Genomic DNA, 26,823 nt, shown 5'->3' with positions numbered 1-26,823 from the left:
CTCCCCGCACCCACACACTCCCCCGCACCCACACACTCCCCCCCCCACCCACACACCCCCCCCCTGCACCCACACACTCCCCCCACACCCACACACTCCCCCCGCACCCACACACTCCTCCCGCACCCACACACTCCCTCTCACCCACACACTCCCCCCCGCACCCACACACTCCCCACACGCACCCCCCCCTGCACCCACACACTCCCCCCGCACCCACACACTCCCCCCGCACCCATACACTCCCCCCGCACCCACACACTCCCCACACACACCCCCCCTGCACCCACACACTCCCCCCGCACCCACACACTCCCCTAGCCGTGATGACAGACACTGCTTATCATGCCAGTCAGTGAACAGCGTGACATGCAAAAGGCCCTGAGGTGGAAGAGAAACAGGTATTTCATGAGGAACAAGAAGTAGGCATTACTTCAGCACCAGGGGCACATGCACAGCTAAAGTTGCAGTAAACCCTGGCAATCCTGAAATCAGAAAGGGAAATTCAGCCAGACGGATCTGTGATTGCCCAGCCAGTGATGCCAGCTGGGCGATACATGGGGATCTGTGATTGCCCAGCCAGTGATGCCAGCTGGGCGATACATGGGGATCTGTGATTGCCCAGCCAGTGATGCCAGCTGGGCGATACATGGGGATCTGTGATTGCCCAGCCAGTGATGCCAGCTGGGCGATACATGGGGATCTGTGATTGCCCAGCCAGTGATGCCAGCTGGGCGATACATGGGGATCTGTGATTGCCCAGCCAGTGATGCCAGCTGGGCGATACATGGGGATCTGTGATTGCCCAGCCAGTGATGCCAGCTGGGCGATACATGTTGCTGGCAGCCCCGAAGGGCAAAACTCTGGTAATCTGTACCATCTGTCAACATCGATCTGAAGATTGGTCACCTATCCACGTCCTCCAGAGATGCTGCCTGACCCTGACTCCATGTTTGCTGTAAACCAGAACTGCCTTTCCTTGTGTCTCTCTCTATCTGCCCTGTTTCTGCTCACAGTGTGTCCACTCAGACTGGCACTGAGCTTTATCCTGCAGTGAAAGACATCGTCTCTGGGAGAAAGGGAGTACACAGCAGATAATGGATAATAGAGATAATGGAGACACAAGGAATTGCAAAAACTGCAAGGAACTGGTTTACAAAGGAAGAAACAAAAATGCTGGAATGACTCAGAGTGTCAGACAGCATCTCTGGACAACATGGGTAAGTGCTGTTTCGGGTCGGGACCCTTCTTCAGACTGATTGTAGAGGGGGAGGGGATGAACGCTTACAAGGCCTGACAAGTGATAGGTGGATACAGGTGAGGGTGGGGGCTTTATTGGCAGGTGGTTGGACAAAGGCCAGAAATTAAAAGACAAAAAGTGTGAGTTAAGGGGAACTGGTGCGAATTGTGAAGCCAGAGGAAAGAATATAGGTGGATGGGGGGGAGGGGGGGGGGGGGAGAGAGAGAAATGGGTGCGAATCCAAGTGGGGCGGGCACATGCTCAGCTTTAATGGGGTTCACATCTTTCTCAGCAGGGCCACGTGTTCCAGCAGTGTTGGGGGGGGGGGGGGGGCGGGGGGGGGTAGTGTCACTGTGTGGATCTGGGGTTATCAGCACTGTAACACTAACATAAAGTTATGTGTTGCAGCTCCCGATGAGCCTCCTGAAATCCTGTCGGTGACGCCACACACCACAACCTCGGTCATGATCCGATGGCAGGTAGGTTCAAGCCACTCGTGGAAAACTGCCCCGTCCCACTGCACAGTCTCAGCCCATCAACTGTGTGGGACACTTGAGTGTTGATCCAACAGTCAAGAGTGTTTCACTGTCCCATGTCCCGAGATGCAACAAGGAATTTCCTACTTGCAGCAGCACAACAGATATGTGGACAATAAGATATATGAATATACTAGACCAAGTGGACCCGTTGGGCCCAAACCTCTCCTGCACTGGTGCAGCACCCTCTCCTCCCCCCCTCCCCCCTCCCCTCCTCCCCCCCTCCCCCACTCCCCCTCCCCTCCTCCCTCCCTCCCTCCTCCCTCCCCCTCTTCCCCTTTCCTCCCTCTTCCCCCTCCCTCTTCCCCCTCCCTCCACCCCCCTCCCTCCACCCCCCCTCCCTCCACCCCCCCCTCCCCTTCCCCTCCCCTCCCACCCCACTCCATCCCCCCAACCCCCCTTATCCTCCCTCCCCTCCCTCCTTCCCCCCCCCCCCTTCCATCCCTCCCTCTCCCTCCCTCCCTAGGCGTAGATTTAAACTTTAAAATGTGAATAACTTGAAATATATAACACCGATTTCAATGAAACTTCTTCCATTAGCATCAAATGGGCGACGGTGAGTAAGGTGGGCCTAAAATTGTTGCCCTATCGTGTTCCGTTTTGGCTGTAGTTCAGGAATAAACAAACAAGAGTTTTAGGAAAGAGATAAATAAGTAGATATGGAAACATACAATTAATCCTGTGATTTATTGTGAAATGAAGCCACAGAACACTTTATGTCTAAAGAAGGGGTCACGATCCGAAATGTCACTTATCCATGTTTTCCAGAGATGCTGCCTGACCCGATGAATTACTCCTGCACTTTATGTCTTAGTTAATGAAACTGATGGGCGCTGTATTTAAACAATGATTCAATGATACTTTATTGCCACATGTACCGAGGTACAGTGAAATGCTTTGTTTTGCACACAACCCGGTAAAATCGTCCAGCAGACCTCACCTCGGCAGCACACATGTGTCTGGAGCCGACAAAGTTACAAAGGGCCACCGAATACACAGTCGCATGCTGCATTGGGAGGGAAGATCTCTCGCTGGCTTGTTCCATCTTCTTTACAACAAAACTCATTGCTGACTCTTTTTCCTTCACACAAAGCCTCCGGCAGAAGAGAAGATTAATGGGATTCTGTTAGGGTACCGGATTCGATACCGAGAACTACTTTACGACAGCTACCGAAGTTTCACCCTCCGCAGTGTGGGTAACCCCAGTGCCAAGTGGTCTGAACTTACACGTAAGTCTGTTTTGTTTACATGGCTTTACAGATCAGGTTTCCGTCTCCATTAATGCAGTATTTCTTTGTTGGTTCACATGGATGTAGCCTGGCAGGTAGCTTGATAAAACATTAGTGAAAAAACAACCCTTAATATGGTAAATCACAAAGGATAAATTAACAAAAAGGGACCCCAAAAAAGTGTTGTTGATGTCTAGGTTGGGATTTCAAAAGTTGAAGGGTGTGGATGGAAGATTAATGAGGAGATTCTAGGAAAGAAATGTGATCTGAAGTTAATTTCAATGCCATGACTCCAGGGGAGACAAGGGAGTACATATCTCAGGGTTCTTAAACTTTAAATCGAGCAAGAAAGAGAACCAATGTGAGTAGTGAAATGGTTCGCTTGAAGTAGTACTAAATTAGCATTCTTGCACCGAGAAATAAAAGGACGATATGGTTGGTATGAATTAAATGTTTATCATTTGGGCTCGAGACACGTTGCTGGGGAAATGTTAAAGGAAGCATTGCTCCATCTCAACCATGCGGTATTAATCCCTGAGCACTTTGCTCCCACCATGATCGGAATAAGCGTGAAAGGTTCATTCAAAGTACGAAATATTCTGACCTTCTCAACCCAATGTAAAATTGTAGAATTGTATTTTGCTACGAAATAAGTTCAGTGTGATATTTGTCAATATTTATGTTCAAAGACACTTGATGAATGTGGCTGCAAACCAGTCGAGGTAAACGGTCTAGGTGAACACACGGTCTAGGTAAACACACGGTCTAGGTGAACACACGGTCTAGGTAAACACACGGTCTAGGTAAACACACAGTCTAGGTAAACACACGGTCTACGTGAACACACGGTCTAGGAAAACACACGGTCTAGGTAAACACACAGTGTAGGTAAACACACGGTCTAGGTGAACACACGGTCTAGGTAAACACACGGTCTACGTGAACACACGGTGTAGGAAAACACACGGTCTAGATAAACACACGGTGTAGGTAAACACACGGTCTAGGTAAACACACGGTGTAAGTAAACTGTTTGACATTTACAATGCAATCCGATCTTTCGCAACCACTGCAGCAGATAATCAAAGCAATCTACGCTCATTTGAAATGAGGAAATGATGAATACAACAATGTCCCCACCCTATCTTCTTGCTTCGGCTAACTTGGTGCATTTTTAAATCAGGCTACTTGTTGCTTTTACAAATCAGGAATTGTTCATTATATTTTGCCCCTACAATGTTTTTCATGTGGCAAAGCTTTAGTATCTTACAACATATTCTGATTATTAGTATCTCGGTGCATATAACTGTGTTGTGCATGGTTTTTGTATTGATTGAGATTGCTGCACCTGCATGTAATTTTCTTTAACATGTCGTTGAAATGATGTTGTCATGATTTTAGGAGCAGCTTAGTAAAATTTTGTAAGCCCTGCTCGAGACACCATCTAATGTAGACCTTTAGTCCCGACAACCATGACAGCAGATAAACGGAAGATCATGTTGCTCCTCCCATTATTATTCCTGAGAAGTCCCCATTGCCCAGAGCATTGACACCAGGTTACCTATTGGCTTGCTCTCCTTTAGCTATTGGCCTGTGGCTTCCTTTGTGTGAACTATGTCTGTCCATTTTTCCAATAACCATGCGATAATTTGCAATAACCAGAAGAGTGCTTATAATGTGTTATTGAATTACAGTGGCACTTACTTCAATGAATGTTGCACGAGTGATGTTTGTGTTCACTAATATTCTCTGTTCGTTGTAACCTGTATTTTCACGCATCACATCTCCTGTAGCAGTGTATCATGTTCGGAACCTGAGTGACTCCACACTTGCACAATATGAGCTGGACAGTAAGTCAACTTTATTACTCTTTTTAATGTATTTTGCTTCACTCTTATTATCCCCCATTTTCTCTCCTCATTCTCAGAAGCCAATAGCCCAAAGGAAACCTTTGGAGGCATATGGGCCAAATGCAGAGAAATGGGATTAGTGGCAGGGGAAGGGCGTGTTTCCATGTTGTATGACTCAAAATACAGACATGTTCCTGCACACCTTGGGTCAATAGTTCAACCTCCTCAGTAATTTAATCCACTTTGTTAGGTCAGTTGGCCAGAGGTCACCTCTATGGTGCACTGACTGGACAGTGCACATGATCATTTTGGTCACAAGATATCGCTGTCATCATTCTCTCCCACCTCACCATAGAATGGATGACAGTGATCAAAGGCAAGCCAAACGGCCGGTTGTCATCATATCTGGCCAGTTTTAGATGATAACCAAGAAACTAAGTGAGTTCCTGTGAGTAAGAACTTACTTTAAGAAGTGCATGATTCTTAATACAAAAAGTATTTATAAGGATATTGTGACCTCACGTAAAAAGTAAAACCCATTTATAAATAATAGTTCACATGATAATAGCATTATTATTTTTTTATGTTTCATTTTTCAGTAGAGTACAGAAAAGCAGACTTGACTCTGACTTTCAGCTAATTTCCATCATTGATCTTCATGCTCATGTCTGCTCTCAACTGGTGAGGTGGAAGAGGGAGGCAACTGACCCCTGCTCAAAGTTGGGTGTTTCTGCAATGTCTGAAGAAGGGCCTCGACCCAAAACGTCACCCATTCCTTCTCTCCAGCAATGCTGCCTGTCCCGCTGAGTTACTCCGGCATTTTGTGTCTACCTTTGGTTGTTTCTGCGTTTTGTGTCACATCAGCAGCTGCCCCCACCCCCACCCCCCCCCCCCCCCCTCCCCCCCGCTGGGCATAAAGCACAATTGTGTTGATGTCGCAGGGATGTTGCGACTGAGGTGCATTAGAAACATACAAACATAGAAAATAGGTGCAGGAGTAGGCCATTCGGCCCTTCGAGCCTGCAGCGCCATTCAATATGATCATGGCTGATCATCCAACTCAGTATCCCGTACCTGCCTTCTCTCCATACCCCCTGATCCCTTTAGCCACAAGGGCCAGATCTAACTCGCTCTTAAATATAGCCAATGAACTGGCCCCAACTACCTCCTGTGGCAGAGAATTCCACAGATTCACCACTCTGTGTGAAAAAAAACTTTCTCATCTCAGTCCTAAAAGACTTCCCCCTTACAGTGATAATATTGTATCATTCTAATACAATATTAGAATGAACAATATTAATTGCGAAGAGCCTCAAAAAGCTATGCCCCGTTTAAAAAAGTTCAACTTGCTCGAAAGATCAGAAGAACTATAAATAGTTAGCAGGTCAAATCCAAACCAGATCTTAATCCCCAGCTGACCTAATCTGCTTACCCATCAGCCGACATGAACATTTCTTCAGGGAGCGTCACGTAAATCCTGCAGAAATCATGATTAATTACTGAGTGTTAAATTCGATCATCTGAGGCCGTTCACTGAGATCCTTTTGCCCTCCTGCCTAAAATCAATTATTCTTAGTTGTTATTGTATTTACAGAAACAGCATAACAATAACTGTCAGTGTGATCTTTAACGGTGGGGGTTATCTTGGCTGGGTTTATACTCACCTTTCTTCAAAGCTGGAAAAAAGACACAAAATACTGGATTAACGAAGCGAGTCAGGCAGTAACTTTGAAGAGAATAGGTGAGGTTTTGGGTCAGGATAGTCTGAAGAAGAGTCCCAACCCAAAACGTTACCTATCCATGTTCTCCAGAGATGTTGCCTGACCTGTTAAGTTACTCCAACAGGTCCTATTTTTTTGGAAATTGGCATCTGCAGTTCCTTGATTCTACTTTGTTCAAAGCTGTCTCTTCCAGTGGAGGTCACAGATTAATGTTCTCAATACAGGCTCCACCTATTTCTCCTCTTTCAATCCTGCACAGTTACCTCCAGCAGCTAACCCTGTACACTGCAAACACTAGCCCTGTGTCACTCCTGCTTTATGCCTCTGTGACACTTAATTCTCGCACTCATACAGAAATAACGCTAAAAGTTACTAGCTATCGGTCACATGTGTATTATTGGTATCTGAATGAGGTGAGATTTGGCCTTGCACAAACAGGAAGATATGTTAATGGAAGATTTTGTTGAGCTCAACAACTTTTAATCCATCTTCAGTAGCACTTGACAAACTTGTAATCCATTTTAAGATTTACCTGACGCAATCTTTAGTCCTCAAACACAGAGAGTTTTGTTATAGTGAGTGTTACCTGGTCTGTGGTGAGCAGCCTGCTGATAAAATATCAAAACTCAAGAATCAACAATAATCTAAACCTATCAAAACGAGAGCGGTGGCAAGGAGCAGGGAGGCTGTCGACTGCAGGAAGATGTAGATGGTCTGGTCAGTCTCGCAGGAAAAGGGTATCTTTCTCAAGCAACCTTTATCACAAGCCGTCCCGGTGGTGTATGAACACCTTCACACGAACAAACTCTCCTTATACCACCACACGCGAAAGTCCAATTACGTACGGTTGTTCATTCCAAAGAACAGCGTTACCAGTTTCCTCTCTCTCCACTTTTAGAAATTGTCCTACCTGATCAGTCTGATGTGCTTTTGACACCATTTAGTTCAGTAATGAGTAGGCTTGATTGCCGTAGCGGGAGAATTTTGGGTATCTTCCAACTTCTTGATTAGTAAGGGTGTCGAAGGTTTACGGGCAGAAGGCAGGAGATGGGGTTGAGAGGGAAAGATAGATCAGTCATGATCGAATGGCAGAGTAGACTCGAGGGGCCAAATGGTGACAAAATCTCCACATAAACCCCAATCCAGAATCCAGATCGATGTAATATGTCGTGGTCCCTCTAGAGGGAAGTCACATCAAGACACTAATCAAGGTTCTTAAAACAATTAGCACATAATGAAACTTTGACTAACGCTGAGATCATCTGCCAGGCAGTGCCAGCTGGGACCAGGAACTAAGGATGTGATTGGAAATCTTTAATGGGGAATGGTTTTAAAAGAAATTAAGTCCTGGCTTCCATCAAGCAAAGATGATTAAAATAAGATGTTATATTAGAAAAATCCACACAGAGATAACAAAGAGAAAAATGCTGCAGAAAACCTTCAGAAACAGACAGGCTGACCTTGGCAGTCACATACCAAAGTAGGTTGTACAAAGACAAAGAATATTATTCACAATAATACATTTTATTTAGAATCATATTAGTTAGGATGACAGGCCTCCCGTGGGACTGCAACAAAGCCGGGCGGCGAGGCCTGCCTGGGCCAAAGGAGCCTCAGCGGCGGCTACGATGGGAGCTTCGGGGGTGAGGGGAGGACAATGGGGACCCGGCATGGGGGGAACGCCATGAACAACAATGGAGGACCCAGCATGGGAGGACCACAGTGAAGGCCAATGGAGACCCAGCGAGGGGGGACCACAGTGTGGAACAGTGGGAGAACAAAGGGGGACCCAGCATGGGGGAGGGGGGCACTCGAGTTTAGAATCCTCTGCCCCGGTTTGGTTGTTCATTTTTGGTTGTTCATTTGTTCCGGTGAACACGACAGACAGCCAAGGGTCGCTTGTCTTTTTCTTTTTGTTTTCACGTTTAATTTCAAGTTTTCGTGTACTTTGTTGTGCGTCGTGACTGTTGGCAGACCAATTTCCCTCCGGGGATGAATAAAGTTTTATCGTATCGTATCATCATAGCATTTAAGAATGATCCCATTTCTCTGCATGAATGAATGAATGAATAAGTTTATTGGCCAAGTATGTGCATATACAAGGAATGTGCCTTGGTGCTCCGTTTACAAATGACAACACAAACAACTAAGAATAAAGCATAAACACATCAAAACAATAAGGATACAACACTATGGTCCAAACATGTGGGTGAAAATAAACCAGAGCAAAAAAAGAGACTACAGGCTTTGGTTACTGAGTAGAACTACTACTCATGGAAAAAAAGCTGTTTTTATGTCTGGCTGTGACTGCTGTGACAGTCCGGAGTCGCCTTCCAGAGGGAAGTGCTTCGAAGATTTTGGGGTCAGAGATGATCTTGCCTGCTCGCTTCCTGGCCCTTGCAGTGTACAGTTCGTTAGTGGGGGGGAAGGTTGCAGCCAACAACCTTCTCAACTGAGCGAACAATCCGTTGCCGCCTCCGGATGTCGTGCTTGGTGGCTGAGCCAAACCAGACCATGATGGAGAAGGTGAGGACGGACTCAATAACAGAATAATAACAGAACTTTATTGTCATTCGGTATAAATACCGAACGAAATTGCAGCAGTCACAAGACACAGCAAAAAAGAAAAGAACACAGGACACACGACCCCAACACAAACATCCATCACAGTGACTCCAAACACCCCCTCACTGTGATGGAAGGCAACAAAACTTCCACTCTCTTCCCCGCACGCCCACGGACAGGCAGCTCGACCCCTAACGAGGCGACCGACACGCACAGCCCCCGCAAGGGGATGGAAGACCCCGCGGCCGAGCCGCACCGGGCACTGAAACGTCCTGCGGCCGAGCCGCACCGGGCACTGAAACGTCCCACGGCCGAGCCGCGCCGGTGATGTTAAGTCCAGCGGCCGAGCCACGCCGGGCGATGTTAAGTCCCGCAGCCGAGCTGCGCCGGGTGATGGAAGGCCCCACGGCCGCTGCTAAGTCCCGCGGCCGAGCCGCACCGGGCGCTGCTAAGTCCCGCGGCTGAGCCGCACCGGGCACTGAAACGTCCCGCGGCCAAGCCGCGCCGGCGATGTTAAGTCCCACAGCCGAGCCGCGCCAGGCGATGGAAGGCCCCGCGGCCGCGCCGGGCGCTGAACCGTTCCGCGGCCGAGCCGCGCCGGCGATGTTAAGTCCAGCGGCCGAGCCGCGCCAGGCGATGGAAGGCCCCGCGGCCGAGCCGCACCGAGCGCTGAACCGTCCCGCGGCCGTACCGGGCGATGGAAGGCCCCGCGGCCGAGCCGCACCGGGCACTGTTAGGTCCCGCGGCCGAGCCGCGCCAGCAATGTTAAGTCCAGCGGCCGAGCCACGCCGGGCGATGGAAGGTCCCGCGGGCGATGGAAGGCCCTGCGGCCGAGCTGCGCCCCGGGGAAGAGACCTAATAAAAGAAAGGTTTCCCCCACCCCACCCGCCCCCCCCCCACACCACCCCCCCCCCACACATACACAGCCAAAAACAGAAACAAAAACCATCCCAACACCGACACAAACAAAACAAAAAAGGAAAAAAAGACAAACAGACTGCCAGAGAGCCGCAGCCGTTAGGCGCAGCCACACGTGACTCAGTGATAGCAGTATAGAATTGGACCATCATTGCCTGTGGCAGATTGTGTTTCCTCAGTTGCCACAGGAAGTACATCCTCTGTTGGGCCTTTTTGACTGTGGAGTCGATGGTGGCCCCCCATTTAAGGTCCCTGGAGATGATGGTTCCAAGGAACTTAAATGACTCCACAGATGTGACTGGGGTGTTGTTGATGGTGAGTGGGGGAAGGGGAGGGGGAGCTCTTCAAAAATCTCCAATTGGTTTCAAGATTCAGGCAAGTTTTAAACAAAATAATTGCAGTGAATGACTGAAGGAAAAGGGATAATGGTTAAATTACTTGCTGGTTATTTTCTTGAGTGGTTCATTAGGGATAAAGACATTGTTGTGCTTTTTCTAATTTGATGCTGAAACTTGGGTCAGAATATTTTTAAATATGTGGCCATGATGAAAAGATTGTGTGCAAAACATCTCACAGGCATAATTGCTTCCTTTTTGGCGTGACTGATTTTGTTGATAAATTATCACTGATTAATTATTTATGCCCATCGTCCTTTGCCATTATCGACCCGAGTGCACATTTAACTGACCAACACAACATTCTGAAGTTCTAGGAAACTGGAGCACTTGGTTACAAACTCATTCAGTCACAGGGAGAACGTGCAAACTCCACGCAGACAGCATCTGAGGGCAGGATCTAACTTGGGTTCGGGGGCATTGAGCATCACCATATAACCATCAGTTTGGACCTGGCAAAATCCCACTCTCAGTAGGATGGATGACCACTTGTCCTCCATTTATCACCCCCTGCTTCTGTCGCTATCTCCACCTTCTTTCCCCCACCTGGCTTCTTTCTGCCAATCAGCCCCTTCTCACCTGTGTCCACCTATCACTTACAAGCTCTAGCCCCCCCCCCCCCCCCCCCCCCCCAGCTCGCCACAGTGATGGGCCTGTTTTTGTCTGAATACCTCAATAAACCTTTTATCAGAGGTTAAGGGCTGAAGATTAAAAAAATAATTTGTGGAAGAGTTAGAGGAAAGATGAGGAAGTGGCAGAGATCTGGAACCCTCTGCCCAACAGCTGACAGGGTCAATCGCCACGTTTAACAAGTGCTTAGATGTGCTGAAGAACAGCAACTTGCAGGAGGTTCCAATGAGGGTGGGTGCACATTCGTGATGGGCTGAATAGTCTGTGGCATGCATTCTCTGTAATCCTATAATTCCATCTTAGTTCCTCATTCAAGATGTGGGACCAGTGTGTAATCTTGCTAAGAAACAAACCTCCTTCTGGTCTCGTGATCTGAGATGATCAGATGGATGGGCGGCACAGTGGTGCAGCGGTAGAGTTTCTGCCTTACAGTGCCAGAGACCCGGGTTCGATCCTGACTACTGTCTGTATGGAGTTTGCACGTTCTCCCTGTGACCGCTCCGGTCGCTCCAGTTTCCTCCCACACTCCAATGACGTGCGGGTTTGTAGGTTAATTGGCTTCGGTAAAGATTGTAAATTGTCCCTAGTGTGTGGAATAGTGCCCGTGTCCAGGATGATCGTTGGTCAGCATGAACTCGTCGGGCCAAAGGGCCTGTTTCCACGCTGTATCTCTAAAGCCTAGCCATGTTAATGGTCATGAGGGGAGAGCCGTTAGACTGGTGCAACATCTGGATAGTTTCACCAGTACAATCATCATAGATTTTGGAACAATTCAAGCATTGCTGACTTCAGCTTGCTGTGATGTTGTTTATTTGATATTCCAGCAGTCCTCGTACAAAATCCCACAGGAAATGCCAGTCAGAGAGTTTCACTCATGGAAATCTTTGGTAGGGAACAGAGCTGAACAAGACTCGGCTTCTGTGAAAGGAGGCAGAGCGTAGTTGTGAGCCCAGACTGTGGAGAATGAGGGAGAGTGGGGGGAAAGGGGTGGGGGTGGTGAATGGAGTCCACTTCAGGCCACAGCATAGGCCACGATCCAGAAACCAAGGGTTGGCCGCTCAATGTCACCAGCACCATCACCACCACAGTTTCACAGACAGGCTCACCCAATCGTTCTACTCAATGACTGCTTAAAATATCTGACTGTGCAAAATTCTCGACAGTAATGTTAACTATGACGACTTTTTCTTTTTTAATCCTCACAGAGCTGAACAAGCACAGACGTTATGAAATCCGAATGAGCGTGTATAACGCGGTGGGGGAGGGGCCGACCAGCCCTCCTCAAGAGGTGTTTGTGGGCGAGGCCGGTAGGTACAATGGCATGAAGAGACTGTCATAGCCAGCAAAGTGCTGGATTAACGCAGCGGGTCAGGCAGTATTTCTGGAGGACATGGATAGGTGACGTATGTGTTGGGGATCGGGATCCAGTCACCGATCCATGTCCTCCACAGATGCTACCTGACCTTTGTGCGTTACTCCGGCACTAAACTGGTAATATCTGACCAAGCACCTATTCATTCTTACACTAACCTTCCTTCGCTCTGACTGTATCTGTCACAGATTTCACACAGCCTCTCAAGCCCTGGATTTAGTGGCAGCAATAATCCCGAGGCTCTCAACATTATCAACATTGATAAATCAAAGAGTAACTTTCTGGATTTTGCACAAGCATTAGATCATAAGATCATAAGACATCGGAGCAGAATTAGGCCATTGAGCCCATCATGACATAGTAAACCAACAATCCTTCTTTCCTGCTTCCCCACAAACTTTGTTTCCCCTCTATCTCACTGAGAGACCTGGCAGTGAAGGAAATAAAGGTTTCCATCTGCCCTGCCTCCCACACGCCGCATCATCCTTCCAGTTAGAATTTGTTCACTCAACTGTAGGTAAATATTGGCTGCACATGAAGAATTAGAAACATAGAAAATAGGTGCAGGAGTAAACCATTCGGCCCTTCGAGTCAGCACGGCCATTCAATAAGATCATGGCTGATCATGTAAAATCAGTACCCCGTTCCTGCTTTTTCCCCATATCCCTTGATTCCTTTAGCCTCATTCCTGCAAATGTTGATTGTCGTTGGAGCGTTTTCTTTAACTTTCTATCTGTTTTTATTTCTCTTTCTTGCGTGCTCCCTCATTTTCAATCATATTTCCATCTTTTTTACATTTTCAGGTTCTATTCTTGATTTTACGTTGATTCTAACTTTAACTTATGCTTCCTGGTTTAGACTCTGCATGTCCCATTACCGTTTTTTCAATGTGATTTGCTTGAGGAATCATCTTGCTTGTTTTGTTCACACAAAACACACAGACCCCGCAGAAGTCCTGATATAGGCTTTCGATCCAAAGCGTGGACCATTCCTTTCCCCCCACGGATGCTGCCTGACTCCCTGAGTGTACGGTCTCTTGTGTCTCCATGCACAGCTTAGCCAGCTCACCAAATGAGTGCATTCGGGGCCTCTATGCTGGGATATTGACCTGGGAGGGAACTTTAATGGTTCATTTGTCTTGTCAAGCACTTGTCCACTGAAACATCTCAGAGAATGAGGCATCTGCAAAACTAAAGCCCAGTTATCCTGTATCTGTACACTGTGGATGGATCGATTGCAATCAGAAGGCAGTGGAGGCCAATTCTCTGAATGCGTTCAAGAGAGAGCTGGATAGAGCTCTTAAGGATAGCGGAGTCAGGGGGTATGGGGAGAAGGCAGGAACGGGGTACTGATTGAGAATGATCAGCCATGATCACATTGAATGGCGGTGCTGGCTCGAAGGGCCGAATGGCCTCCTCCTGCACCTATTGTCTATTGTCTATTGTCTATGTTTAGTCTTTCCACTGACTGGTTGGCACGCAACAAAAAGATTTTCACTGTACCTCAGTACACGTGACTATAAACTAAACTAAAAGACTAAATTTCGCAATGTAAATTTGTCCTCCAACAATAAAAGTCCTCAAGAACGTTAACACCAATATTTAAAGGACATTTAGAAAGGTACATGGATACGAAAGGTTTAGAAAGATAAGGGTCAAACATGGACAAACAGATCTAACTTAGATGGGGTATCTTGGTCAGCGTGGACGATTTGGGCTGAAGGATCTGTTTCCATCCTCTATGACTCTGTGATAGCAGAGGATACTTTAACAACGTGTCCGAGTCCCACTAGAGGGACTTCTAGAGGAACCCATGTTCTTATCGAAACGTATAAGATTATTAAGGGGTTGGACACGTTAGAGGCAGGAAACATGTTCCCAATGTTGGGGGAGTCCAGAACAAAGGGCCACAGTTTATGAATAAGGGGTAGGCCATTTAGAACTGAGATGAGGAAAAACGTTTTCAGTCAGAAAGTTGTAAATCTGTGGAATTCTCTGCCTCAGAAGGCAGTGGAGGCCAATTCTCTGAATGCATTCAAGAGAGAGCTAGATAGAGCTCTTAAGGATAGCGGAGTCAGGGGGTATGGGGAGAAGGCAGGAACGGGGTACTGATTGAGAATGATCAGCCATGATCATGTTGAATGGCGGTGCTGGATCAAAGTGCCGAATGGCCTCCTCCTGCACCTATTATCTATTGTTTATTGTCTTGGGGTGGCATCAACAAACTAGGAGAACAGAGCTGTGGGAAAGTCGGCCCATGGAGACGGATGTTGAGGTCATCTGCCAATCAGCGCCAGTGAGACTGAAGGTTAAGTACGCTATTCCATGCCGGCAAACTCTACCGGAGAGACAGATTAAAATTAATTACATCCAGGCTTTGGTGGAAAAATGAAAAAAACATTTTAAAGCTGTAATACAAATAGGAAACATGGAAATAAGTGTTAAGCAAATAGAGGAATGGAAAAATCAACAATGATAACTAAAAAAAATAAAATAAAATTTCAGAGTAAAAACAGGATGAACCTTGGAAAGGACATAAAGCATCAAAATAGATGACAAAGTTCACTGGAGAAAAGTATAGAGATGAACATTAAACACATTAATAAATCTCTGTTTGTTAGCAGTGAAAGGACAAAAATAGTTCAGGAAGTAGATATGTTTTTCATTGAATATTTGAAGATTAAGGTTCAATTATCTGAGTAACTCATTGGGTCAGGCAGCATCTCTGGAGAACATGGAATAGGCAAAGTTTCAGGACGAGATCTTCAGACTGAAGCGTGGTCTCAATTCGAAACGTTGCCTATCCATGTCCTCCAGAGTTGCTGCCTGACCCAATGAGTTACTCGAGCACTTTGTGTCCTTTTATGTATTAACCAGCATCTGCAGTTCTTCATTTCTACGTTGTTAAATTCCTTGCTAATTTGTTAAATTAGTTTCCTGTTTTGTCTCCTTCATAATGGAAATTTTATTTTGTACATTTGACATATTCCCCAAGAGTTTATGCCTCAGCCTTATGAGTGTTTGACTGTAAAATGTTTTGCTCATTTGCAGCGTTATTTTGAATGAGAAATTGTGTTGCCTTGTTCAAACATTGAGGGTGGAGTTACAAAGGTGGAACTGAGACTGGGTGGGACAGAGGAAATCAGGCAATTAATTACATGGAGAATTAACATTAAGTGACATTAACAGGATGCCAAAGTGAATTGGATTCTTTCCTATTTTGTTCTACCCACCTCAATCATTTGGAAGGGTAGGAGCATTTTAAACTATACTCACAACCCGTCCCATAACTTATGTAGGAAGCAACTGCAGATGTTGGTTTACACTGAAGATAGGCACAAAATGCTGGAGTAACCATTCTAGCATTTTCTCGCTTCCAGTTTATTTCCCCCCGACCCCCAAATATATTTTCAGTCTGAAGAAGGGTTCTGACCCGAAATGTCACCTATTCTTTTTCTCCCGTGATCCTGCCTGACCCACTGAGTTATTCCAGCACTTTGGTGTCCATCCCATAACTTAATGTTTTAATTTCTGTTGCGATGTCGTACTTTAATTCTTACAACCACTCTGTTTCTTTTGTTCAGTCCCCACTGCGCCAGCCCAGAACGTGCAGGTTCAGGGTTCAACAGCAACACAGTTGGACGTGTCCTGGGAACCTCCCCCACCAGAAGCACAGAACGGGGACATGCAGGGGTACAAGGTACAGTCAGCCGCTGCCAACTTCAAGAGGAAACAGCAATAAACAACAAAGGAAACAACGGCAAAACATAGCAGCAAAATCCATCAATACTTTAACACAATGCATATAAAGCCACACGACTGAGGAATCCTAAACAAACAAATCAATGATTTGCCATAGATAGACACAAAATGCTGGAGTAGCTCAGCGGGACAGGCAGCATCTCTTGAAAGAAGAAATGGGTGACGTTTCAGGTCGATATAAAAGGTTGGACCCTATTGGGTCTCGACCTGAAACGTCACCCATTCCTTCTCTCCAAAGATGTTGCCTGTCCCGCTGAGTTACTCCAGCTGTTTGTGTCTATCATTGGTTTAACCACCATCTGCAGTTCCTTCCCACACCTTCTTCTTCATGCGTTTGAGGCAGCAGAAGTTATGTAATGCCCTCCAGGTGCTGTAGCCAGTGCAATGTGCTGTTGTCAAAGGCCGTGTGGTCTACCCCTCCACCAGGGGGACGGAGGACAGTGCAGTCGAAAATGACGTGCTGCGCTGTTTGCTGGTCTGCTCCACACACGCAGGCTGCCGATGAACGCAACCCCCAACGATGCATGTTGGCGTTGAACCGCAGAGGGTCGCTGCATGACGGGAGAAAGGGCGACGAGACGACAGGCCCAGTTGCTGTGAATCCTGGGCGAGGTGATGCAAAGGATGTTTGGCGTCCGATGGGGCCTTGCACACCAGCCTATGAGTGAAGAACTCTCTGCGAAGCTTAGCGGGTGCGATACCTGCGAGCACCGGCAGGAGATCCGTCGGAGTAGGGCGTAGGCAGCCAGTGATGATCCGCATGGTGTCGTTGAGGGTGGCGTCTAGCTTGCTGGTATGAGCGCTGCGGCACCATGCTGGGGGGGCGTACTCAGCGGCGCTGTACACGAGTGCAAGAGCACTGGTTTGAAGAGTAGACGTCCTGGTGCCCCATCACGATCCGGCCAAGCAACGCAGGAGGTTGTTCCGTGCTGAAACTTTAGTATGGAGAGCTTTAAGGTGTTGCTTGTAGGTCAGCTGCCGATCTAGTTTCACCCCGAGGTATGTAGGAAATGGGTTGTAGGGTAGGGGTGACCCATTGAGGGTGACGGTTAGCTGGCATTGAGCTTCCTTGAGGTGAAAGGCCATTGTGGTGGTTTTTGCCACGCTCAGTTTTAGTCTCCAGGTCTTAAGGTAGCCCACGACAAGTTCCATATCCGCCGAGAGCACATCCTCCACATTTAACCAAGAACAAATACAGTGATATAGAGAGATCAAAATTAATTTTCTGCCGAAATTTTATACTAAGTTAACTCCAAAATATTTTTAAATTGTTTTATTACTGTGGCATCATTTGATAAAAGGACACTTCCAGTTCTCAAGCTGTGCAGTTTGTTATTTAATATTCTTAGTTTTCATCTCTCCAATGTGGCCATAGATCTCCATTCACTTTTATTTCAGATTTCCAGACTCTCCTCACACTTGCACCATGGCTGCCGATCGCCCCCCCTCACCTGCATCCACCTATCACTCACCAGGCTTTGTCCACAACCCCCCCCCCCCTCTTTTCCAGCTTTCTCCCCCCTACTTCATCAGTCTGAAGAAGGGACCTGACCCGAGTTTCCACCTATCTATTTTCTCCACAGATTCTGCCTGACCCGCTGTGTTCTTCCAGCACTTTACGTTTTTGTTCAGGGTTTCCAGCACCTGCCATTCCTTGTGACTCCAACATTGTTGTTGTGTTTTGTTTAGTTCCCCACACTCAAAGAAGAGCTTGTGAGGTGATTGAGAAACACTGGCTCCTTTATAAGTCAGGAAGTCTCATGACCATACGTTCTGTATTTAATTATGTGTGAAAGACGTGTTCATGAAAGGCAGGCAATGGTGGGCCTTGCCTCAGGTTCTTTAACAAGATGTTTGCAGTCTTCTGTTTAGTGAGTGGTCCATGTGATATGTTCAGACGTATTGGTCTGAAGTTTCACATCTGCGGCAGAGCAGAAGTTCCCCGAGAAGTTGCTTCTGTTCGTTCTCTTCTCTCCTGCTGCCACATGCCTTCATGTGTAGGAAGGAACTGCAGATGCTGGTTTAAACCGAAGATAGACACAAAAAGCTGGAGTAACTCAGTGGCACAGGCAGATCTCGACCTAAAACGTCACCCATTCCTTCTCTCCAGAGATGCTGCCTGTCCCGCTGAGTTACTCCAGCTTTTTGTACCTATCCTCACAGCACAGCAATTGTCAGGTTCTTGAACACTATACAGCACTAACCCCTCGCAACTATGAGCTTTTACAGACTATGTTTTATGTTGCACTATCGACTTTGTTTTTTGCACTATTATAGTTACCTTGTATTACAGTTATTGTATTATTGTCGAGACCCTTCTTCAGTCTGAAGTGGGGTCTCAACCCGAAACGTCACCCATTCCTTCTCTCCAGAGATGCTGCCTGTCCCGCTGAGTTACTCCAGATTTTTGTGTCTATCTACACGGACCGTTACGGTGTTCAGTAGTCAGTTCCAATATGTCTGGTTGTAAAGTTCCCAACCTATTTCACCCCAACGTCCAAATTACTGGTCGTGTTCACTCCACTGACTCCTGCCCCCTCATTCCCACTAACCATCCAAAGTACCAGGCGTGGGCATCCCACCCTTTGGCCAAGGTCCACTTAGACCGGCCACCAGCCACCCGACCCTGGTGTCCATGGGCAGCACATGGCAGGAACGTTGATGCGATCGGGAAGGCAAGCAGTCTTTGGATGTGTTTAGTTCATTCCACATATGAATATAATTTATAGGACTTTAGTTGGGCCACACATTGTTTGCATTTCTGGTTGCCCCATTATGGGAAGGGTGTGGAGGCTTTGGAGAGGGTGTAGGGGAGGTTTCCCAGACTGATGCCTGGATTGGAGGGTATTAGCTATGGAGAGAGCTTGGACAAACTTTAATTGTTTCCTCTGGAACACTGGAGATTGCAGGTAGACCTGATGGAAGTATATAAAATTATGAGAGGCATAGATAAGGTAGACAGTCAGAACCTTTCCCCCCCCCAGGTGGAAATAGCAAATACTAGAGAGGATAGCTTTAAGGTAAGAGAGGCAAAGTTTGAAGGAGATGTGCAGGGCATGTTTTTTGCACAGAGGGTAGTAAGTACCTGGATATGGATTATGTGCAGGCAGATAAGAGTTGGTCTTGGCATTGTGTTCGGCACAGTCATTGTGGGCCGAAGGGCCTGTTCTTGAGCTGTACTGTACTATATTCTATGCAATTTTTAAATTTCACACAAGGTCTTGAGATGATTCTGATGGAGACAGCATCAACACTATTGGTTGTACTATTGGAATCAACACTAAAGAGCTGAGAGTTCTGGGTTTCCTTTCAGATTTATTACTGGGAGTTCCAGCGTCAGAATGAGACGGAGAAACTGAAGACTCTCTTCCTCCCTGAAACCAACGTTAAACTGAAGAACCTGACCGGCTACACCACCTACTTCATCAGCGTCAGTGCCTTCAACGCCGCTGGCGATGGGCCAAGGAGCACTCCCATCAGGAGCCGCACGCAACAGGCAGGTGAGAGAAGGCAGCCGTGGCTGAAATAGTCAAAGCGTACTCCTCGAGATCAGAGGATATATCTTGTGATTGTGTGTTAAAGTAGACACTGTATTTCACGTAACGTCGTCTGAAAGTCCTGCCCAAGGGTCTGCTGTTGGCCGCTGGTCCACAGGTGCAGTGTAATTGACAGAGAAGCCGCACGGTTCAATGACGCCCTCAATCCAACACTATTGCCTTCAGGTTCACAGGGTTATCTCAGTGATTGCTCAAAGGGCAAAGGTCCTGCTTCTGTGTCAGAAGGTTGTGTGTTTAATCCTGATTTCAGCCACTTGTGCTCTTGCCTTGGTGAACAGGTTGGGACAGGAATGAGAGCCTCAAAGTACCATTTTTCAGATGAAATGATGAACTAAGTAAAACCCATTCTGCTCTCGCAGGTGGAGGTCAAAGAATTCATGGCAGTTCCTGAAGAGGAGTTTGGTGTTATACCTCAACCAATAGTACTCTAACACATTACTTGGGCATTACATTGGTGCTGGTGGGAGTTTAATCTAACAGACTGTGCACTGTATTTCCTATATTACAGCAGTGATTGTACTTCAAACATACCTTTTTTTCACCACAAGATCCTTTGGGATGTTTATTAGAATGAGAGGGGATCGCATTGAAACCTACCAAATAATGAAAGGCCTAGATAGCGTAGATGTGCAGAGGATGTTTCCAGTAGTGGGAGAGTTTAGGACTAGAGGGCACAGCCTCAGAATAAAAGGATGTTCCTTTAAAGTGGAGGCTTTGGAGGAATTTCTTTAGCCAGCGGGTGGTGACTCCGTGGAATTCATTGCCACAGACGGCTGTGGTGGCCAAGTCGATGGTATTTTCAAAACAGACTGATAGGTTCTTGATTAGTAAGGATATCAAACAGTACAGGGAGAAGGTAGGAGAATGGGGTTGAGAGGGATAAATAGATCAGCCATGATTGAATGGTGGAGCAGACTCGATGGGCCAAATGGGCAAATTCTTGTCCAATGTCTTATGGTGATAAAAGCCAATGTATGTACATACAAGTCAGACACAAAAGTCAGTCTGAAGAAGGGTTTCGCCCCGAAACGTACCCTATCCATGTTCTCCAGAGATGTTGCCTGACCCGCTGAATTACTCCAGTTTGTGTTTATCTTTTGTATAAACCAGTACTTGCAGATGCTGGTTTAAATCGAAGGTAGACACAAAATGCTGGAGTATCTCAGCGGGTCAGGCAGCATCTTTGGAGAAAAGGAATGGGTGACGTTTCAGGTCGAGACCCTTCTTCAGTCTGAAGTGGGGTCTCAACCCGAAACGTCACCCATTCCTTCTCTCCAGAGATGCTGCCTGACCCGCTGAGTTACTCCAGCATTTTGTGTCTATCTGCAGTTCCTTGTTATTACATGCGTCTTTTTCTCCTTTGTTATTTTAAATGTCATCTTGTAGTTCTAAATGTTACATGTCATCATTGATTATTTTTTTCTACTTGTACCTATCTCTGAAGTCATTTTTCATCAAACAAAAATAACTCAAATGTCAAGAATGTTTAATTGTCATATGTACCGGGAACAGAACAGTGCTGTCATGCTGCTGCAGCTTGACAGCCCCATTAACACAATAACCAGCAAATAAATATACAGTCCTCAATAACGCAATATATTAATAATCAGAAGGGGTGGCACAGTGGCACAGCGGTAGTGGAGTTTCTGCCTTACAGCGCCGGAGACCCGGGTTCGATCCTGACTGCGGGTACTGTCTGTGTGGAGTTTTGTACGTTCTTCCTGTGACCGCGTGGTTTTCTCTGGGTGCTCCAATTTCCTCCCACGCTCCAAAGACGTACAGGTTTGTAGGTCTCTGTAAATTGTCGCTAGTGTGTAGGAAAGAACTAGTGTACGAGTGATCGCTGGTCGGCACGGACTCAACGGGCCGAGCGGCCTGTGTCACGCTGTATCTTTCTAAATTCTACAGTCAGTAATACAAGGTAACCAGACCATTGTTGAGCAAAACCAAAGTCCGTAGTGCATCCAAACAATTCCTTTCACAAAAGGCCATTCTGCCCACCCTAACGGTGCCACCCCTTTGTGAGAACAGTCCCATTGTTCCGATCCGAAACGTCACCATGTTCTCCAGAGATGCTGCCTGAAGTTACTCCAGAAATTTGTACCTTTATTTGGTAAACCAGCATCTGCAGTTCTTTCTTCCCCCATTGTTCACTCCTCTTCCTGTCAGTTTGACTTTCTCTGCTTACATGGTTACTCTACCTTTTCATTTCAGTCCTGCACGGCTCCCAAGCCTGAGTGACAAAACATTTCACCTCCTGGCACTTTGCTTTTGTCTCCCAGTGATAACTTTAAATCGGCAACTCCTCAACACCCACTCACGTCTGGATAAAATAATCTCTCCACTTAAACTTTGTCAAAACTTGTCACCATTGACAATGGGCCATCTGCTCTTTTATCCTTCACACACAGTCTCAGTCTCTCGGCTGCACTCTCTGTCCCTGCACCAGCGCACGTGCCCTCAGTGGAAGAAAGAGTAAGAAAATAACTGTAGATGCTGGTACAAATCGAAGGTATTTGCTGGAGTAACTCAGCAGGTCAGGCAGCATCTCAGGAGAGAAGGAATGGGTGACGTTTCGGGTCAAGACTGAAGAAGGGTCTGAAGAAGGTTTGAAGAAGAGTCTCGACCCGAAACGTCGCCCATTCCTTCTCTCCTGAGATGCTGCCTGCCCTGCTGAGTTACTCCAGCGTTTTGTGAATAAAGGCCCTCTGTGGAAGCCACTGTCGAAGTTTGTTTAATGTGGGTGAAAATCCAGTGAAAACTTTACTCATCTCCAGGACTGTGGAAAGTTGGGTTAAAACTAACTACAGTTACAGACAAATACTTCATACACTTTGGATCAACGTTAAGCTGCTTCAAGAGCACCTCGGCACAAAATAGATGCATTGACTGTGAAACTTCAGAAGCCAGTTGCAGGAGGTCGGAAGTGTAAATATTCCGTACAAACTTTATTTTCAACAAAGATGACTTCAGCATGTTAGTCCTGGTTGACCACTGAACAATAGTTACATTGACCATATTGATTCATTATTCTCACTGAAATGAGTTGCAGTCCTGTTCAATTTACCAAAGTAAATGGCATAACACGGCAGGCTTCCTGTTTGGAATTATTGCATGTGACTGGTTTTCACCAAACAATGAACAGGGTTTTCTGTGAGCACTCAATCCTCGACACATGCATGGGAAGAGAGATAAACTTGAGGGCCTGAGCTACAGGGAGAGGTAGGGCAGGCTTGGTCTTTATTCCTTGGAGCACAGGAAGATGAGGGGGTGATCTAATGGAGGTGTAAAAAAATCATGAGGGGAATAGATAGTGTGTACACACAGAGTCTTACTTTGGGTTGGGCAATCAAGAACTAGAGAACATAGACAATAGACAATAGACAATAGGTGCAGGAGTAGGCCATTCGGCCCTTCGAGCCAGCACCGCCATTCAATGTGATCATGGCTGATCATTCTCAATCAGTACCCCGTTCCTGCTTTCTCCCCATACCCCCTGACTCCACTATCCTTAAGAGCTCTATCTAGCTCTCTCTTGAATGTATTCAGAGAATTGGCCTCCACTGCCCTCTGAGGCAGAGAATTCCACAGATTCACAACTCTCTGTCTAAAAAAGTTTTTCCTCTACCTGTTCTAAATGGCCTACCCCTTATTCTTAAACTGTGGCCCCTGGTTCTGGACTCCCCCAACATTGGGAACATGTTTCCTGCCTCTAACATGTCCAACCCCTTAATAATCTTATATGTTTCGATAAGATCCCCTCTCATCCTTCTAAATTCCAGTGTATACAAACCTAGTCGCTCCAGTCTTTCAACATATGACAGTCCCGCCATTCCGGGAATTAACCTAGTAAACCTACGCTGCACGCCCTCAATAGCAAGAATATCCTTCCTCAAATTTGGAGACCAAAACTGCACACAGTACTCCAGGTGCGGTCTCACTAGGGCCCTGTACAACTGCAGAAGGATCTCTTTGCTCCTATACTCAACTCCTCTTGTTATGAAGGCCAACATTCCATTGGCTTTCTTCACTGCCTGCTGTACCTGCATGCTTCCTTTCAGTGACTGATGCACTAAGACACCCAGATCACGTTGTACGTCCCCTTTCCCTAACTTGACACCATTCAAATAATAATCTGCCTTCCTATTCTTACCACCAAAGTGGATAACCTCACACTTATCTACATTAAACTGCATCTGCCATGCATCCGCCCACTCACACAACCTGTCCAAGTCACCCTGCAACCTCATAGCATCTTCCTCACAGTTCACATTGCCACCTAGCTTTGTATCATCGGCAAATTTGCTAATGGTACTTTTAATCCCTTCATCCAAGTCATTGATGTATATTGTAAATAGCTGCAGTCCCAACACCGAGCCTTGCAGTACCCCACTAGTCACTGCCTGCCATTCTGCCAGGTTTAAGATGAGAGGGGAAAGATTTAATAGGCACCTGAGGGGTATTTTTTTCACACAGAGGGTGGTAGGTAACTACCAAAGGAGGGAGACACAAAGTGCTGGAGTAACTCAGTGGGTCAGGTAGCATGTCTGGAGAAACGGAATAGGTGACGCTTCGGGTCGGAACCCTTCTTCAGGTAGTTGAGGGAGGTACAATTACAACATTTACAAGGCACCTGGACAGGTACATGGATAGGAAAGGTTTAGAGTGATATGAACCAAATGCAGGTAAATGGGATGAGCTTAGAATGAGCATCTTGGTTGGCATGGACAAGTTGGGCTGAAGGGCCTGTTTCCATGATTCTGTGTTGTGTCCTCGGTCAATGGGGAGCTGGGTGCTGCAGACCAGAAACCCTTACATTAACTGATCTTAACCAGCTGAAGAAAGTGGAAGTATTAGCAATGATTCCTGAACAATGATCCTTCGTGGCAAAGAAAGACGCAAAGTGCTGGAGTAACTCAGCAGGCCAGGCAGCATCTCTGAAGAACATGGATAGGTGACGTTTTGGGTTGGAACCTTCTTCAAACGTCAGACTCTGAAGAAGGGTCACTACCTGACACATCACCTATCCATGTTCTCCACACATGCTGCCTGATCCGGAGTTACTCCAGCACTTTGCGTCTTTCTTTGGTGTAAACCAGCATCTGCAGTTCCTTGTCATGAAATGATCCTTCATGACAAGTTCACATGATGGGGATTTGTTTAGGAATGGCTGTGATGTTGTCCTCTCCCTCTCCCAGACAAGCAGCCAACTCGTTACTACTCAGGACCACACAGGAAAGAAAGGAGTTTGTCAACCAGCATCTTCAGCGTGCATCCAAATTAACATATTTAGTGAAGGAAGAGTTAACGTGGTGCAGACTATCTCTGCCTTGTCATACAATCTTCAAACAGATTCACAGGACATGAAATTCTCTGTACAATCAGTGTGGGCTGTTGCCAAACTAACCACACATGATATCTGCAAAACCTGGAGCATTTAAATCACAAAGTTTACTCATTTGAAGTGCAACATTTCTGTGGAAATCACCCAATAATACTTCAGAGCACTTGGAAATGGAACTAACATTTGCACCATGTAAAAGTAGGATTAATCGTGTACTCATTTAATTGGGATTCCAGGAAACTAGTTGTTTCTGGATTTAAATTACACAATCTGCCAGAGACAGATTCAAGACTTGAACTGCTCCCAGGAGAAGGAAGCCAAGTAGAGCAGTGTCAAATTTAGCGAAACTTTCAGACACACTGGTTTCTTGGGCTCTGAACAACAGCAACTGTAGCAAATTAACAAAGCACCAATTGAGGATTAAACAGCATCAAGGCACAAGTTTGCTCCTCTGATCAGCAGTGAATGTGGCTTGCTCAGTCTTCCACTGAAACAGGCAGGACCTGGAGTGATTAACAAGTAAATGGCATGTATTAAAGATCCAGCGTGGAAACAGGCCCTTTGGCCCACTGTGTCCATGCCATCAATCACACGTACACTAGTTCAATCCTACACGCCAGGGACAATTTACAGAACTTAACTAACCTACAAACCTGTATATATTGGGGATATGGGAAGAAATCGGAGCATCCAGAGAAAATTCACACGGTCACAGGTAGAATGTACAAACTCTGTCCAAACTGCACCTGAGGTCAGGATTGAACCCGGGTCTCTGGCACTGTGAGGCCGCTGTGCTTCTGTGCTGCCCTATTAATGACAAGGAGAGGTCATACAGAATTGGATCTGGGAATAATCTGGAAGTTGCAGGATCTTTTCATTCCAAAGAGGAAGAAAGCTTCTAGTGGGAGAAAGAGGCGACCGTGGCTGACAAGGGAAGTCAAGGAGAGTATAAAACTAAAAGAGAAGGCGTATAACATAGCAAAGATTGGGGGGAGGCCAGAAGACTGGGAAGCTTTTGAAGAACAACAGAGAGGTAACTAAAAAGACAATACTGAGAGAAAAGACAAAATACGAAGGTAAGCTAGCCAATAATATAAAAGAGGATAGCAAGAGTTTCTTCAGTTATATAAAGAGCAAGAAAGAGGCAAGAGTGGATTTTGGACCATTGGAGAAGTGATAATGGTGAATAAAGAAATGGCAGAGGAGTTGAATAACTTTTTGTGTCAGTCTTCACAGTGGAAGGCACCAGCAAGGTACCTGAAATTCAAGAGTGTCAGGGGGTGGAAGTTAGTGGAGTGGCTATTATTAGGGAGAAGGTGCTTGGTATTATTCTCCTTGCACTACCTGCTGTATTTGTGTATGGCTTGATTGTACTAAGGCATAGTGTGATCCAACTGGATAGCACTCGATGTGTATCTCGATACACAGGACAATAATAAACCAACACCAATACTTCGATGTGTAGGGAAGGAACTGCAGATGCTGGTTTATACCAAAGATAGACACAAAATGCTGGAGTAACTCCGCGGGTCAGGCAGTATCTCTGGAGAAAAAGAACAGGTGACGTTTCGGGTCGAGACCCTCGAAGAATGTCTGAAGAAGGGTTCCGACCTGAACCGTCACCTATTCATTTTCTCCAGAAATGCTGCCAAGACTTAGATGATGTGCCCCAGTTGTTGCAGTTAGAATGAAATTAGGTTGATTG

General features: G+C 46.5%; 1 protein-coding gene across 4 annotated transcripts in view; it reads left to right on the top strand.

The window, feature by feature from the left end:
* Positions 1-26,823, top strand: part of sdk2b (sidekick cell adhesion molecule 2b) — a 599,240-nt gene that overhangs the window by 473,181 nt on the left and 99,236 nt on the right. For 3 of the 4 annotated variants that reach the window (XM_078401131.1, XM_078401133.1, XM_078401134.1), the window contains exons 32-37: positions 1,649-1,719; positions 2,870-3,005; positions 4,799-4,855; positions 12,290-12,391; positions 16,040-16,155; positions 19,531-19,717. In XM_078401131.1, coding sequence (XP_078257257.1) covers positions 1,649-1,719; positions 2,870-3,005; positions 4,799-4,855; positions 12,290-12,391; positions 16,040-16,155; positions 19,531-19,717 — 669 coding nt within the window. The remainder of the gene's footprint in view (positions 1-1,648; positions 1,720-2,869; positions 3,006-4,798; positions 4,856-12,289; positions 12,392-16,039; positions 16,156-19,530; positions 19,718-26,823) is intronic. The other variant, XM_078401132.1, reaches the window with a different exon arrangement.

Source organism: Rhinoraja longicauda, chromosome 6 (genome assembly GCF_053455715.1).
Source record: "Rhinoraja longicauda isolate Sanriku21f chromosome 6, sRhiLon1.1, whole genome shotgun sequence".
NCBI lineage: Eukaryota > Metazoa > Chordata > Chondrichthyes > Rajiformes > Arhynchobatidae > Rhinoraja > Rhinoraja longicauda.
The sequence above is the reverse complement of the archived record's forward strand: the minus strand, read 5'-3'. Positions and strand labels throughout refer to the sequence as shown.